Source organism: Lichenostomus cassidix, chromosome 4 (assembly GCF_008360975.1).
Source record: "Lichenostomus cassidix isolate B80296 chromosome 4, HeHo_3.0, whole genome shotgun sequence".
Classification (NCBI taxonomy): Eukaryota; Metazoa; Chordata; class Aves; order Passeriformes; family Meliphagidae; genus Lichenostomus; species Lichenostomus cassidix.
The window spans coordinates 54926257-54938924 of NC_139484.1; the positions used below are offsets into that span (position 1 = coordinate 54926257).

Below are 12668 nucleotides of genomic sequence, written 5' to 3' on the forward strand. Positions count from 1 at the left end.
GGTATCCCCATATGGCAATGAAAAGTATTCTGATGACAAAATTGTTATTACAATAGAGCTTATAAAATGAACCGTATCTCTCAAAGCTTCTTCACAGCCTACCATGGGTCTGCTTAGAACAGTGTTTTATCCCTCAAATATCAATCTGCCCCAGAAACATTAATACAGACTGCAGAAACTGGTTCCATGTGTGATAGCTGCTGTTCTCAATTGACTTTCAAAGTTAAAAGAAGAGCAATGACTTTTGTTAGCTTTATTCAAGAATGGTCTTTTTTCATGCTCTTTCACAATTTTCTCATCTGTGAGATGACAGTAAGCGCTGTGCATGAACCAGTACAAATTAAGAAGCATTCATGTATTTTCTCTTTTTTACAGCTTTTGAGAATACCGGCAGAAAAGTATGGAATGTCCAAGTTTTATTTTTCTTGGTTTCTAATGAAAAAAGGATTTGAATTGTATGCAGTGCTAAATTGAAGTGAGAACTTGGTTGCTATACTGAGTTGTATCCTTCAGATCCAATGCATTTTATGGATTTTATTCCATACGTTAAAAGCAGACTGTATGAGAGTGATTCCTAGAGAAGGTAGCACACACAAGGAGAAAAATCTAATGCCTAGGCTCTGTGTTAAAAGCTGCGTGACTTATGATTTTGAATGAAAACCTGTCTGGAGTGTTCAGCAGTGAACTAAATTCTCCACTGTAGTAGTGATACCTAGAGTTACAGTTCCATCAGATCCACATTTCCCTTTTGAGGAATACAGGTGCAAGGCAGCCTATTATAGCAGTTTTACAAGAAACTTGATTTAGGTATTAGAAAGGTGTTAGGGTGACCCATCCCACTGAGGAAGTTATCTCTTGTCAGGCACAGTGGCACATAGTGATGCTTGAGGACTTTCAGTGACGAGAAAGGGGGCTAAGGAGAGCTGAATCACCACTTGATGTAGGTGCCTTGTTTTCCTTCAGAGAAGCAGGTGACAAAGCTGGGTTTGGTTTTGGGGTTTCAGGTGGGTTTTTTCTGTCTTTTTTTCCCCTCTTTTAATTTAAATGGGATTTTTTTTTTGTTTCTTCTTGGAGACCACAAAAAATCGTTCCCTTAATGACCTCAGGATCACCAGTAGCTGCCAACATTGCTTGAAAACCATTGCAAAGTTCCCCTTTCTCTGTCAATATGAGGACAGAAAGCAATCCAGCTCCAGATACTTAGTACAGGGACTTTGAGCTACAAGATATCTTTCCACATCCAGGAATACTACTTAAGCATTGTTAGGCAAAACCAACTCTTTTTCTCCTCAAAGCTACCCCTATTTAGAGCAGAGTTTTAGCAGTCATAGAAGCTGCAAAGAAGGCCTTATATCAAAGGCTGTTTCATTGGATATTTAGACAAATTCTAGACTAGCTAAAATAATCACAGAATTATTGGTAAAAAATATATTAGAGAAGATAAACCTGGTTAACTATCATCCCATCCAATTGCTTAAATTTAAAATACTTAGTGAAAGATTAGTGAAAATGAATCCCTCTGAAGAATCAAATTACTTGCTAGAACAAGTGTCAAATTGCCATTTTTATAACCATTAAAGTATTAGGATAGAATCAATTTGCCTTTTCCTGCAGTGTACTTTATTTATAAGTCTTTTCTTAGTTTTGGTATAAGTTCATCTGAGTTCATAATGCACAAATATTTTCAGATGTCACTGCCTCTAGGTGTAATCATCCCAAGATGAATTCCTTCTTCAGACTTTCAGCAATGAATACACTAGATCTAGGATTGGGTTTTATTCTCTTTTTCACCAAATATTCTTTGCAACAGATGTTTAATTAAAGGCTGCTAGACAATTTAAACTTCTCGGAAGAATACAAATAAAAGCTGTTAATGAAGTAAATATCTGTTTAATTTACAAACATCAGTAGCATTACTGATATCAGTCCAAATATGACAAAGCACACTGCATTACACATGTACATCTAACTTTTTTGTAAAAAAAATAATAAAATAAAATTGAAAAAACATCTGCATTTTTACAGGGTACCCTGGGTTTTACTGAAAGAAGAACACAACCCACTATTGATTACCAATTCTACATTATAATTTAGCAGCAACATGTTAACATGGGGAACATTAGGGCAGTAAAGTAGTTTTATTATTTGGGGAAAATCACAGTTTTTGATAGCACAGCCTTTTCTTCTTTTTTATAAAAAAGGTAAAGAGCTCCATGGGAATATTAATTTATAAAGATCTATCTTCTAATGTATTTTTCTACACGCCATCTTACTTTCTGTAAGTACTGTATATAGGGAAAATTAACTTCTCTACAATTGCCACCTAGTGTAAAGACACTTTCTGTCATATATTACAGGTTCTTGGAAGGTATCCTGAATATCTGCCATATGTGAAACTGCAAATTGTCACCACTTTCTATTCAGTGACACCAAGTGGTCAGATTCTAAGGAAAAGTAAAAGGGAATGGAAAGGAGAAAACAGACTGAAAACATTTACCCCAAGACGACATGCTACGTTAGTTCTATTGCAAAATAATCCTGATTTTTAAGTCCTTTAAAAAAATTACAAAAATACTGGGACAAATATAAATTAATATATATTAAAGCATTGAAAAACAGTAAAAGGGATGGCCTAAAAGGGTTAAGTACAACGTACTTTGATACAATAAATATTTCTCAATGAAACCGAATACTGTATAGAGTTGTTTAGAACTCATAGAAACAGAAATCCATATTATTACTAATTTATCCATCAATAATCTATTTTATCATCCCCGGAACATTTATATTACAAAAAATTAATACTGTAAAAGGGAAGATAAACACTTTTTTATGCTTCTTTTGCTAACATGCTGACATAAAAGTACACATCATCAGGAGATTTCAGGATTATAGTATATTCTTGTATCTCCCATTTCCCATTCATTAAATGAGACCCCATCTTCTCAAGATGCTTAATAATTCCAAAAAGACAAAATGTGTTTCAAACAACTGTTATTTCTGTATATTCTGATTCTTTTTGCTCATAAAGCTTCCTCATCCATAGGTAAGTGATTGGTATGGTCTGTCAAAACAATAAAATAGACTGATACAAAAGTGAAAAAGCAAGCCTCGTGTTCAGGTCAGTATTTCATCTCTGAGCTCTTAAGTTGAAAGTCACATGTGTATAGTGTCAGTGTATCTTCAGCATGTCATAAAGAAGAATCCATGTTAAAAGCAGTTAAAGTTTCCCATCTCTGCTGCAATGTTACCAGGTTTTTGTTTTTTTTTTTCTTCAAAGCTCTTCTTGGGTATGAGAAGTCTCAGTTCAAGCACTTGAATCTTTTTTTTCAATGAAGAAAAAGTCTTTATTCTCATAATAAAAATAAGTCTGTTCTGTATTTTACAATATATTTCAAATATTTCCACTATGAAGCATTAATTAGTCCGACACGGTCAATAAGTATACAACATTTTCAAAAGACAAGTGTGACAGGGACACTTAGGAGGGACAATTTGTACAGCCACACTTCACCACTTTTTCAACCTCGTCCACAAACGACGACCCGTCAGTGCATTCGAAAGAGTATTTCCGTCTCTTGCTCCGTAGTGGCGCACAGCACTGCCCGGTGGAACAGACCCCTTTACATTCTAGTCTCGATACCTTCTTGGTCGTCTGGCACGCAGCATACCCTTGCTGCTTTTGGTAGTAATCTCGGACTCGTTCCCCTCGACAAGAGATTTCTGCGGAAAACAACGTTTAAAATGAGAGATGCAATTTTGAGACACAGGGCAAAGGATGTATAACATAGGAAGATGCTGTGTTACTGTTTGCAGTTGGGATTGGTATTTTAAAGTTTGACTCAGACTGTGTATTGGAAACTAGTGGTTCTACCCAATGTAATTTGATTAATGCTGGGTTTCATTCCCTGTACCTCCTATTTTCCGTAAAGCTTATATTATGTGTATGTAAACCATAAATACGAAGCTATTACAATGACAAGAAAATTGGAAGCTTAAATCTTTTCCTCTTTTATAAAAATACACATCTTCTGTTCCTACATTGCTTGCAGCTGGTTCTGTTTACCATAGGGAAATGTTTCAGAGAGCATGCAATTTAATTTATTAGACCTGGAGTTTAATATTATTCAAACTCTTATTTAATATAAGTTACATTCCGCTAACTTCATAAATTACTGAGGTATAAAGCCAGCTAAAAATGAGACATCTGTTAAAAGTTCTACAACCATATTCTTCTATTCACATCTATGTACAATACAAAATAAATGCCATCTGGGGTAAAGGAAAGAGAGGGAGAGGGAGAGCTTTGATAGACAAAGGAAAAAGAAAAAGGTAGGGGGAAAAGTCATCCTGTTTTCATCCATCTCACCTGCATAATTCGCTGTGATAAATCAGTTGAAGCTGAGAGGTCAAAAGTAGAGTTTGTGATAAAACTAGGAGCAGAATCATTGGATTTGGCTTCTCAGTTGCAGAAGGTAGAGAAACAATAAATACAGAAAGATACAGCAGGTAAAAGGTAATAGTTAAATATAGTAAAAATGTGTAAAGGCAAAAAAAAAAAAAGAAATGTTTTCACAGCAAAACATCTGATGAAAAAATCCTCAAAATGTAAACAAATTCATGGAAAAGACTTGATTTTTCTCTCATCGAGATAAATTCTTATGGTAGAAAAAAAAGCAACAAATGTGTGTGTTGTGGAAAAAAAAATTGGTCATGTTTTTGGCTGTTCATGTGCTTGGCTGTTCATGTTGTATTTAAAAAGCCTATTTTCTAAGACCACAATGCCATTAATTAATTTTTTTTACCTTTATCACAACTGTCCCCCGTGTATCCGCTGCCGCATTCGCAATATGGTTTCCCAAGTCCTGAAAGCCTACATTTGCCATGTTTACACCTGATGGATTGGCAGGGGTTAAGCAGCATTTCCTCTTCATCACAGAGGACTCCCCCATGTCCCTGCAGGCATTTACAACTGTATGAAAATGCATTGATCGGCAAGCAGGTACCATGCACACATCTACAGGGGAAACAAGCCCAAGAGAATAAAAATAAATTATTCATCAAAGTTCAGGCTAAGCAACATTAACTACAAATACTTTGGACTGTACTCAGAAGAAATTGCTTTTGTTTTTAATGGACTTTTTCAGTGAGATGCAGTGAAGTGGTTTATAATTGGTATGCAACAAGCTGCAGTGCAGAACTCTCTCTCACCAGAAAATAGCCACTGTAGATGTGTTATGGAAAAATTTTACAGGCCACAGTTATCAAAAACAACATTTCCTGTCTACCTAAACATTCAGCATGCTTTTGAGAAGAACATGGCAAAATCAAGCTAAAGAAAAAAGAAACTTACCTGGAATTCTGGTTTGTGCATCATTTAAAAGAAACTCCATATTGTCACTCATGAAATATGGAATTCCCAGCACAGACAGGTCAGGCACTTCCTAACAGAAACTATTCTGACTCAAGCAATGGTAGTTTCAAGCTGAACATGTGCTTTCCCTTCAAATACTTTAGTCTCATTGCCAACTGCCAGTAGCAGGGTCTTGTAACGTGTGAGGCAGGTCTGTGCTTCCCTGCAGGGCAAGAGAACTCATCTAGAATTAATACTGAACTTCACACTAGATGAGGCTGTGCATTATCAAGTCTCACCCAAAGTGATTAAGGTAGCTAATCTCCCATCTGAGCTTTGATAAATATTTGTGGCAGGCTCAAATCTTGTTAGACAAAAAAAATTGTGAGTTAAGCTACATCTGCTAAGTTCTGACATACAGGAGTATGGGAACACACAGCTAGTCTTATTCTCTTTGAGAGAGAGGTGATGTCTTCCAAAAGGAGGATGCTTAAATCCCTGTTCCTAGGTGTAAACTGAACATTAGAGATTTCATCTTCTGAAAACATCATCAATGACTTGGAATAAAATCACTTCCCTTTCTTCATTTGGTAGCACAGGGTCAGTAACGTCCTTCCGAAAATAATGCCATTCTCTCTAACTTCTATTTCGATAGAAAAATTTTCTATCTACATACTGTTTCTTAGGGAGATCACAGTTAAAATCCCTCTGTAGGGAGGAATGCAGTCCTGACACACAAATCACCCTTCCTGATGTTTCTCCTCTCTAATGTTTTTCCTTTCCATAGTGTATGATTCTTGAGCTCACAACCTCCTTTGTAAGTTGTGACAGCCACCTAAATAAATGAAAAGCTTTAGATTAAAAAAAAATCCTATTTGATCTAAAATTAAATAATTTGTTTCAATTTGAAGATAGCAAAAATTCATCTAAAATTGCATGTAGTAAAAGCACAATTCTTTTAAGAGCAACATCTCATTTTGAAATTCTTAAGATAACATAACCAGTTTGGGATTAAAACCTGCAAATATAAAACTAACAGGTTAAGCACCTCAAACTTCTCTATTAGTTTGTATTTTGAAGCAATTATGTTCTTTAAAAAAATTAAAAATTGTTCCTGTGGTTGAAGTCTGATATTCCAAGACTGTTATTAAGCAATTCAAAATTGAAGGCTTAGACAGTATCACAGGGCAGATAGCTCTTGTTTAGTTTTCATTATGTTCAGCATTTGATCTTTTCACTATTTCTAAAACATCCACCTTTAGGACATCTGATCTACAAAGTTACTCAGGTGGCACTGACATCCTGTCATATTCTATACATGCTTTAGATATCAAAGCAATCTGTGTCAAGATCTTTGGTAAAATTTTGCTTTGACTTAGAAGATGATTAAATTTTAGTTAATGCCAACTCTCATACTTTTGTTTCCACCTGCTCTTTGAAGCTCTAAATTTCATCTTCAGACTGTACTGAAAGGAACATCAAGCTAAGTGCAAACTCTTGGGCACAGTTTCATCTCATCTAATTTTAGGTACCTGTGTCAGCCACTCAAGTTAGATGTATAATTGCCATAAGCTCCAGACACAGTCATGGAGAGAAATGAGCTTATCCAGAGGGTTGATTAGACAACTTGAGGTCTAATTTATTCTTCTGAAATGTGCTTATTCCTTTACTGACTAGAGAACAAACTTTGGACACTATATTTTGAATTCAAGCACCCAGATGTAGGTAAAATAAATCTCTCTTAAGCCTTTTCATGATGTGCAGGGATCTCTAAAAGATCACCTATATTTTTGAAACAGAGACCACTGTTGACAATTCTGTTGCTCAGATAAAGCAGATTGTCAAACTGTATCAGATAGATAAAATGAATCTATTCTATAGACAACTTATAGAAGAACCAAAAAATACAGAATTAAAATCTCCAGGAACTGAAGAAGAACAAAGCCCTCCTCCACTCCAAATAAAAAATTTTAGTTTAGCTTTCTCTCTTAAAAGCTCCCAGCACTATACACAACTGAAACAAACCCAGTACTTTCAAGAGCAAACAAAATACTAATGCTGTGCTCACTGACTTCTACTTTTGATACTTTCTGCATCTGACCCTGATAATTTTGTAGTTGACTGCAAAAAAGCACTCAGTTCGGGTGCTAATGTGCACAGTTATAAGAACCTACAAAGAATCTAATATTTCATGAACAGTTTAAAGAAATTCTTTGGCTTTTCTTATAGTAGAACCTCTGGTTACAGTTTGATGTTATTTTTTAATCCTAAAGCATTAAAGGATAAAGTCACATTTGTATTTTTTAGCCTGCTGTGACTTCCTTTCTTTAAAGACACTGTGAAAGAGGACAGGGGTAAGAAAAAGACCCATAAATAATGAAACACTATAATAACATGCTTCAAAACCTGACTGCTCTAGCTCTGGGAAGAGTTCAAAACTTAATGGTACTGAAAACCAATATAAAGAATGCTAACTGCATTGTAAAGCATGCTTAACTGCTGTATAAAGCTTTAAAGGGTCAGATTCTCCACACATTATGTGAAAAGATGATTTAAACGTAATTTTATATGGGAGTTGAAAATCATCTTATTAGAATCTCTTAGCAAACTTAGACCACTGGTCCTTAAAAGTCAAAAATTACACAGGCAAATGCTTCACTGAAAAAGCAGCTGCCAAAGGATCCAAGCAGGCTTACTTTACAAAAATGAAGGTATTTGCCAAGCTGTAATGAGGACAGTGGTAAGGACAAACAGAATGACATCTTGTTGCCCAAAATCAATAAATACAGAAGAACTTTGAACTTCTGAAGTTTCTGATCTTCTTGTGCTGGGAGTCCATGAACCCAAATTGAATCTGTCTTGACAGTAAATTTAAAAGATGAATATGCATAGATACCAATACTGTCATATACACAAATATACATATATTTTTCTCTTTCTACACATTTATATATGTGAACCTCTCTATAGACATATAAATAATGTCTAAACTAAAATTTTCTGTTCATATCAGTAAACAGAATTAACACACAGAGATTTAAAAAGAAGTTCACCATAAAGACTGAAATCCATTTTCCTGCTAAAACCTGGGGTACTCTGAAATTACAAAAAATTAGATCTATCCGTTGTATCATTTTTCAAAAATATTGTAGAAATTATTATTATCATTATTATTATTACCTCATTCCATACAATCGAAAGTAAGAAATATATATTTTTTCCATTTGAAACTTCTTCAAAATTATTTTTGTGCCAAGGGTCATACCCACAGTTGCACCCATGCATGTCATTACAAAAGAAGTCCACACAGAAGTATGTAAGAGCTCCCAGGCTTTAGGCAGAACTTCAGTGTGATGTGTGAATCTGCTCCCCTAAATTGGGGACTTTCCCTCATTAGGTTTATGGAAAGAATATATACTATAACCTGGATGCTGTTTTCCCTTTTACATGCCCAGGTTCTGTTGCTTCTTGCAAGAGGGAACTTTTATGAAAAAAACACACATAACAGGAGACTTATATGCATATTATGCTGGTTTTTCTTGAGGAAGGACATACTTATTTCCAAGACATGGGTCGTTAGTCTGTTGATCACAGAGTGGTCCAGTCCATCCTCCTTCGCACTCACAGGAGAAGCCTGACTGGCTGGTAGCGTGGCAAGTTCCATGCACGCAAACTTTCTTATGACAAGGCTCACAACCTGGCAGAATTCCCACTTGCAGTGGCACGTTTCTGAAGTCCTGGAGTTCACTGTTGATATACAGATTACGGATGCAGCCATGGAAGCTAGTGCCATTCTGCCCTGGGGATTGGCGTAAAGCTGCTACGTTATTTTTCACAGGCATGCCTAGGAAATTAATAACAGCGAATAATCAGTGTAATAATTCTCAGAGTTTGCTATACCATTTTCTCTACTTTTTAAACACTTTAAAAGAAATGCTTATTTTAAATTAATTATTCTTAGCTATTCAGCCTAGAACCATGAACAATAATCTAGTTTTTGGAAATTGTCCTGGTTGTCAAGCATGCTCCAAACCTGTAAGTCTCGAAGTCACACTTAAAAGATGTATGTAAGACTTCATCATACAGGAAGCTCGGAACTGTGAAAAGGTCAGCTTTGCCTCATTTTGACTTAGTGCATATAAGTCCAGGACAGCATGTAGTTTCTGAATCCCAGAAAACCAAAAGCTGTAATTTAGCCACTGATACGTCATTTTTTGTAAGCTAAGATACTCCAGTCCAGAAGAATTTTAGTAGGACAAGCTCATCAAATTGGAGCTGGCATACACATTTCAAATGTGAAGTTTTGCTATGGAAAATTTCTTGGAAAAACAATTTAACAGGTTGAGGTTCCAAAACAAAAAATACTTTTGTATAGCATGTCTCAAAAAAAGATTAATAAAATAAAATGAAAAGCCATTCATAGTTTGCCATTACAGTCTGAAAGAGTCAAATAATAACAATAATTCAACATCAAACTACTTGTGTGTATACAATTTTAGACAATGCAAATGTCTCCATTGTTGACCATTTTCAGAGTAATTCCTCTGTTACACTCTATAATTATTACAGGTGTAATTAAAGCAGTAGGTATATGTGATGCACTTATCCTCTTATGAACATTCAAGAATAATTCAGAAGGAACATTACTATTAAAGTTTCTCTTGTAAACATGAAGTTTCTTCTGCTCCTACTCCTGCTTTTTTTTTCTTTTAACTTATTGCCATCATATTAGCCAATAGTAGATAGTCCTTAAGATACTACTTTCTAATAATGAATACAGAAATACCTAAATGAGTCCTGAGACTCACAAGTAAAAGAAATCAAAGTGCACTGAGTATTAAAAAGGATCTGTTTACATGAAAATAAATATTCTTATTAGCTGCATAGGTTTATTCCTAGACAAAATCAACAATTTTCATTCTGGTACTTAGATAATGACAAGAAAGCAGCAATGTTCTGCATAGCTGCTCCTTAACCATGTAAACTGATACTTCTAATAATTTTCTATACTACCCTGAACAGTTAAGAGTCAAGCAGAAATGCTGTGCAAGCTAATGAAGTAGACCTGCCTTTCATTTAGAGGTTATTGTAATTTCATTTATGCTAGGCTTCAGTGATTACAGAAATGAACAATATTGTATCCATACTGCTGAAGAGCCTAATCTTCTTTGATCTTCTCAGCTAAATAAGTGTATTGGGCTTGTGTGGCAAGGTTTGGGTAGTGGGGGGGGCTATAGGGTGGCTTGTTTGAGAAGCTGCCAGAAGTGCCCCCCATGTCTGAGGAGCCAATGCCAGCTGGCTTCAGGATGGACCTGTCAAGTGTGTCCAGGCCAAGCCAGTCAGACATGGTAGTAAGACCTCTGTATAACATATCTAAAAAGGAAAAAAAAAAAAACCCAAAAGAGTAATTTCACAGATGTGACCAGAGAGGAGTGAGAATAGGTCAGAGGAACAGCTCTGCAGACACTGAGCTCAATGAAGCAGGAGGAGCAAGTGTTCCAGGCATGGGAGCTGAGATTCCCCTGCAGCCCATGGTGCAGCCCATGGTGAGGGAGCTGTGCCCCTGCAGCCCATGGAGGACCATGGGGATGCAGAGATCACCCTGCAGCCCTTGGAGGAGCCCCACGCTGAAGAAGGTGGATGCTCAAGAGAAGACTGTGACCCCATGGGAAGCCTGCACTGGAGCAGACTCCTAGCAGGACCTGTGGAACTGTGGAGAGAGGAGCCCACACTGGAGCAGGTCTTGGGACTTGTGGCCCTGTGGGGGACCCATGCTGGAGCAGCCTGTTCCTGAAGGACTGTAGCCCATGGGAAAAAGGGGCCCATGCTGGAGCAGTTTGTGGAGAAGTCTCTTCCATGGGAGGGACCCCACACTGGAAGAGGGGAAGGACTCCTTTCCCTGAGGAGGAAGCAATGGCAGAAACAATGTGATGAATTGACCATAACCCATATCCCTCATCTACCTGAGAAAAAAACTTAAGCCTGGGAAGGAGGGAAGTGGTGGGGGGAAGGTATCTTCAAGAAATGTTTACTTCTCATTTTTCTACTGTGATTTGGACTGGTAATGCATTAAATTTATTTCTTCAAGCTGAGTCTGTTTCACTACAACAGCAATAGGTGAGGGATCTCTCCCCATCCTCATCTCAAATCACAAGCTTTCATTATGTTTTCTTTCCCCTGTCCAGTTGAGGAGGGGGGTGATAGAGTGGCTTTGGTGGGCACCTGGCATCCAGCCAGAGTCAAACTACTACAGTAAAGTAGGCTTTGAACTATTATATTAAAGGACTCAGACTGCAAACAATCATGAGTTTCTATTTCCTCAGATCTACTTGCCATGTTCTCAAACCAGGGACAGGGCAGAGTCATGAAGGCCTCTTCACCCTTGAAAGCCACACTCAGCTAGTGTTCATGGAAAAGGCTTGAAGTATCTCAGCAGAACAGATGCACTGAACTTAGTCTTTGTAAAAATAAAAGGTTTAGAAAACCAAGCATACCAATGCAGTTCTAAACTAGATGTTATACTTGAAAGTGTCAGGAAACCTAGATGTGATTTTGGGAACCATATGAGCATGTATGTATGATACCAGATAATATCAGTTATATCACATATGATTCAGAAAATTTTTGCCTCTGTTCTCTAGTAAGGAAAACATTTGGAAATATAATGCAAACATACACACAAGCTTTCAGCCTATACACTTTTGCTTCTTCTAGCAAGCTACCAAATGTCAGAATGCCAAAGTGTGTGTAAAACCTGCTTATATTCTTTGGCAATATTTCTTAGGTAATTTTTATATAAAGATTCTTTACCAGTTATGAAAGAACTGCCGCAGAAACAATACAGACAAATATTTGAGATCTATTTTTGGCAAGGTAAGAGTGTAGTTCCCATCCCCTTCTAAGCTTTTGGTCACTGAACCTGACTACAGGTAAATTACTGTTCAATGAGGCAAATGGTAAGACCCTCTATTAAGTAACAGTCACACAGTAAAACTGTCAAAACAGGTATCTTATTTTAGATGCTGCCAGAACAGAGCAGGCACAAATAAGAAGCAGCTGATACCCTACCTGCCTCAGAAACAGGGACATCCATGAAACAAGGTGCCACTCTCAACTAGTAAAATATGCTCTAATTTCTGAGAGAAGAACAGGAAGTATCAGTGATGTGTGTGACTCCTTTGAAGAATTTTTGAGAAGAAACAGATTGTCCCTTAAGAATTCTTACAAAAGCCATGCGCTTTCAATATGATTTACTGAAATTTGTTATAGAAAGACTGAAAAATATCAAGCATGTGTATTCTGACCATACAAAAGA

At 36.7% G+C, this 12668-nt stretch overlaps 1 protein-coding gene across 5 annotated transcripts in view; it reads right to left on the reverse strand.

Annotated features, from left to right (window-relative positions):
- Window positions 1–1874: 1874 nt before the first annotated feature.
- The window catches only part of SLIT2 (slit guidance ligand 2), a 260071-nt gene continuing 249277 nt past the window's right edge, over window positions 1875–12668 (reverse strand). For 2 of the 5 annotated variants that reach the window (XM_085059254.1, XM_085059253.1), the window contains 3 exons: window positions 8909–9197; window positions 4806–5017; window positions 1875–3723 (listed from right to left, as the gene is read on the reverse strand). In XM_085059254.1, the coding sequence (XP_084915380.1) occupies window positions 3482–3723; window positions 4806–5017; window positions 8909–9197 (743 nt within the window). In that variant the 3' untranslated portion in view covers window positions 1875–3481. Of the gene's footprint in view, window positions 3724–4369; window positions 4459–4805; window positions 5018–8908; window positions 9198–12668 lie in introns of all 5 variants that reach the window. The other 3 variants (XM_085059256.1, XM_085059255.1, XM_085059257.1) reach the window with 3 other exon arrangements.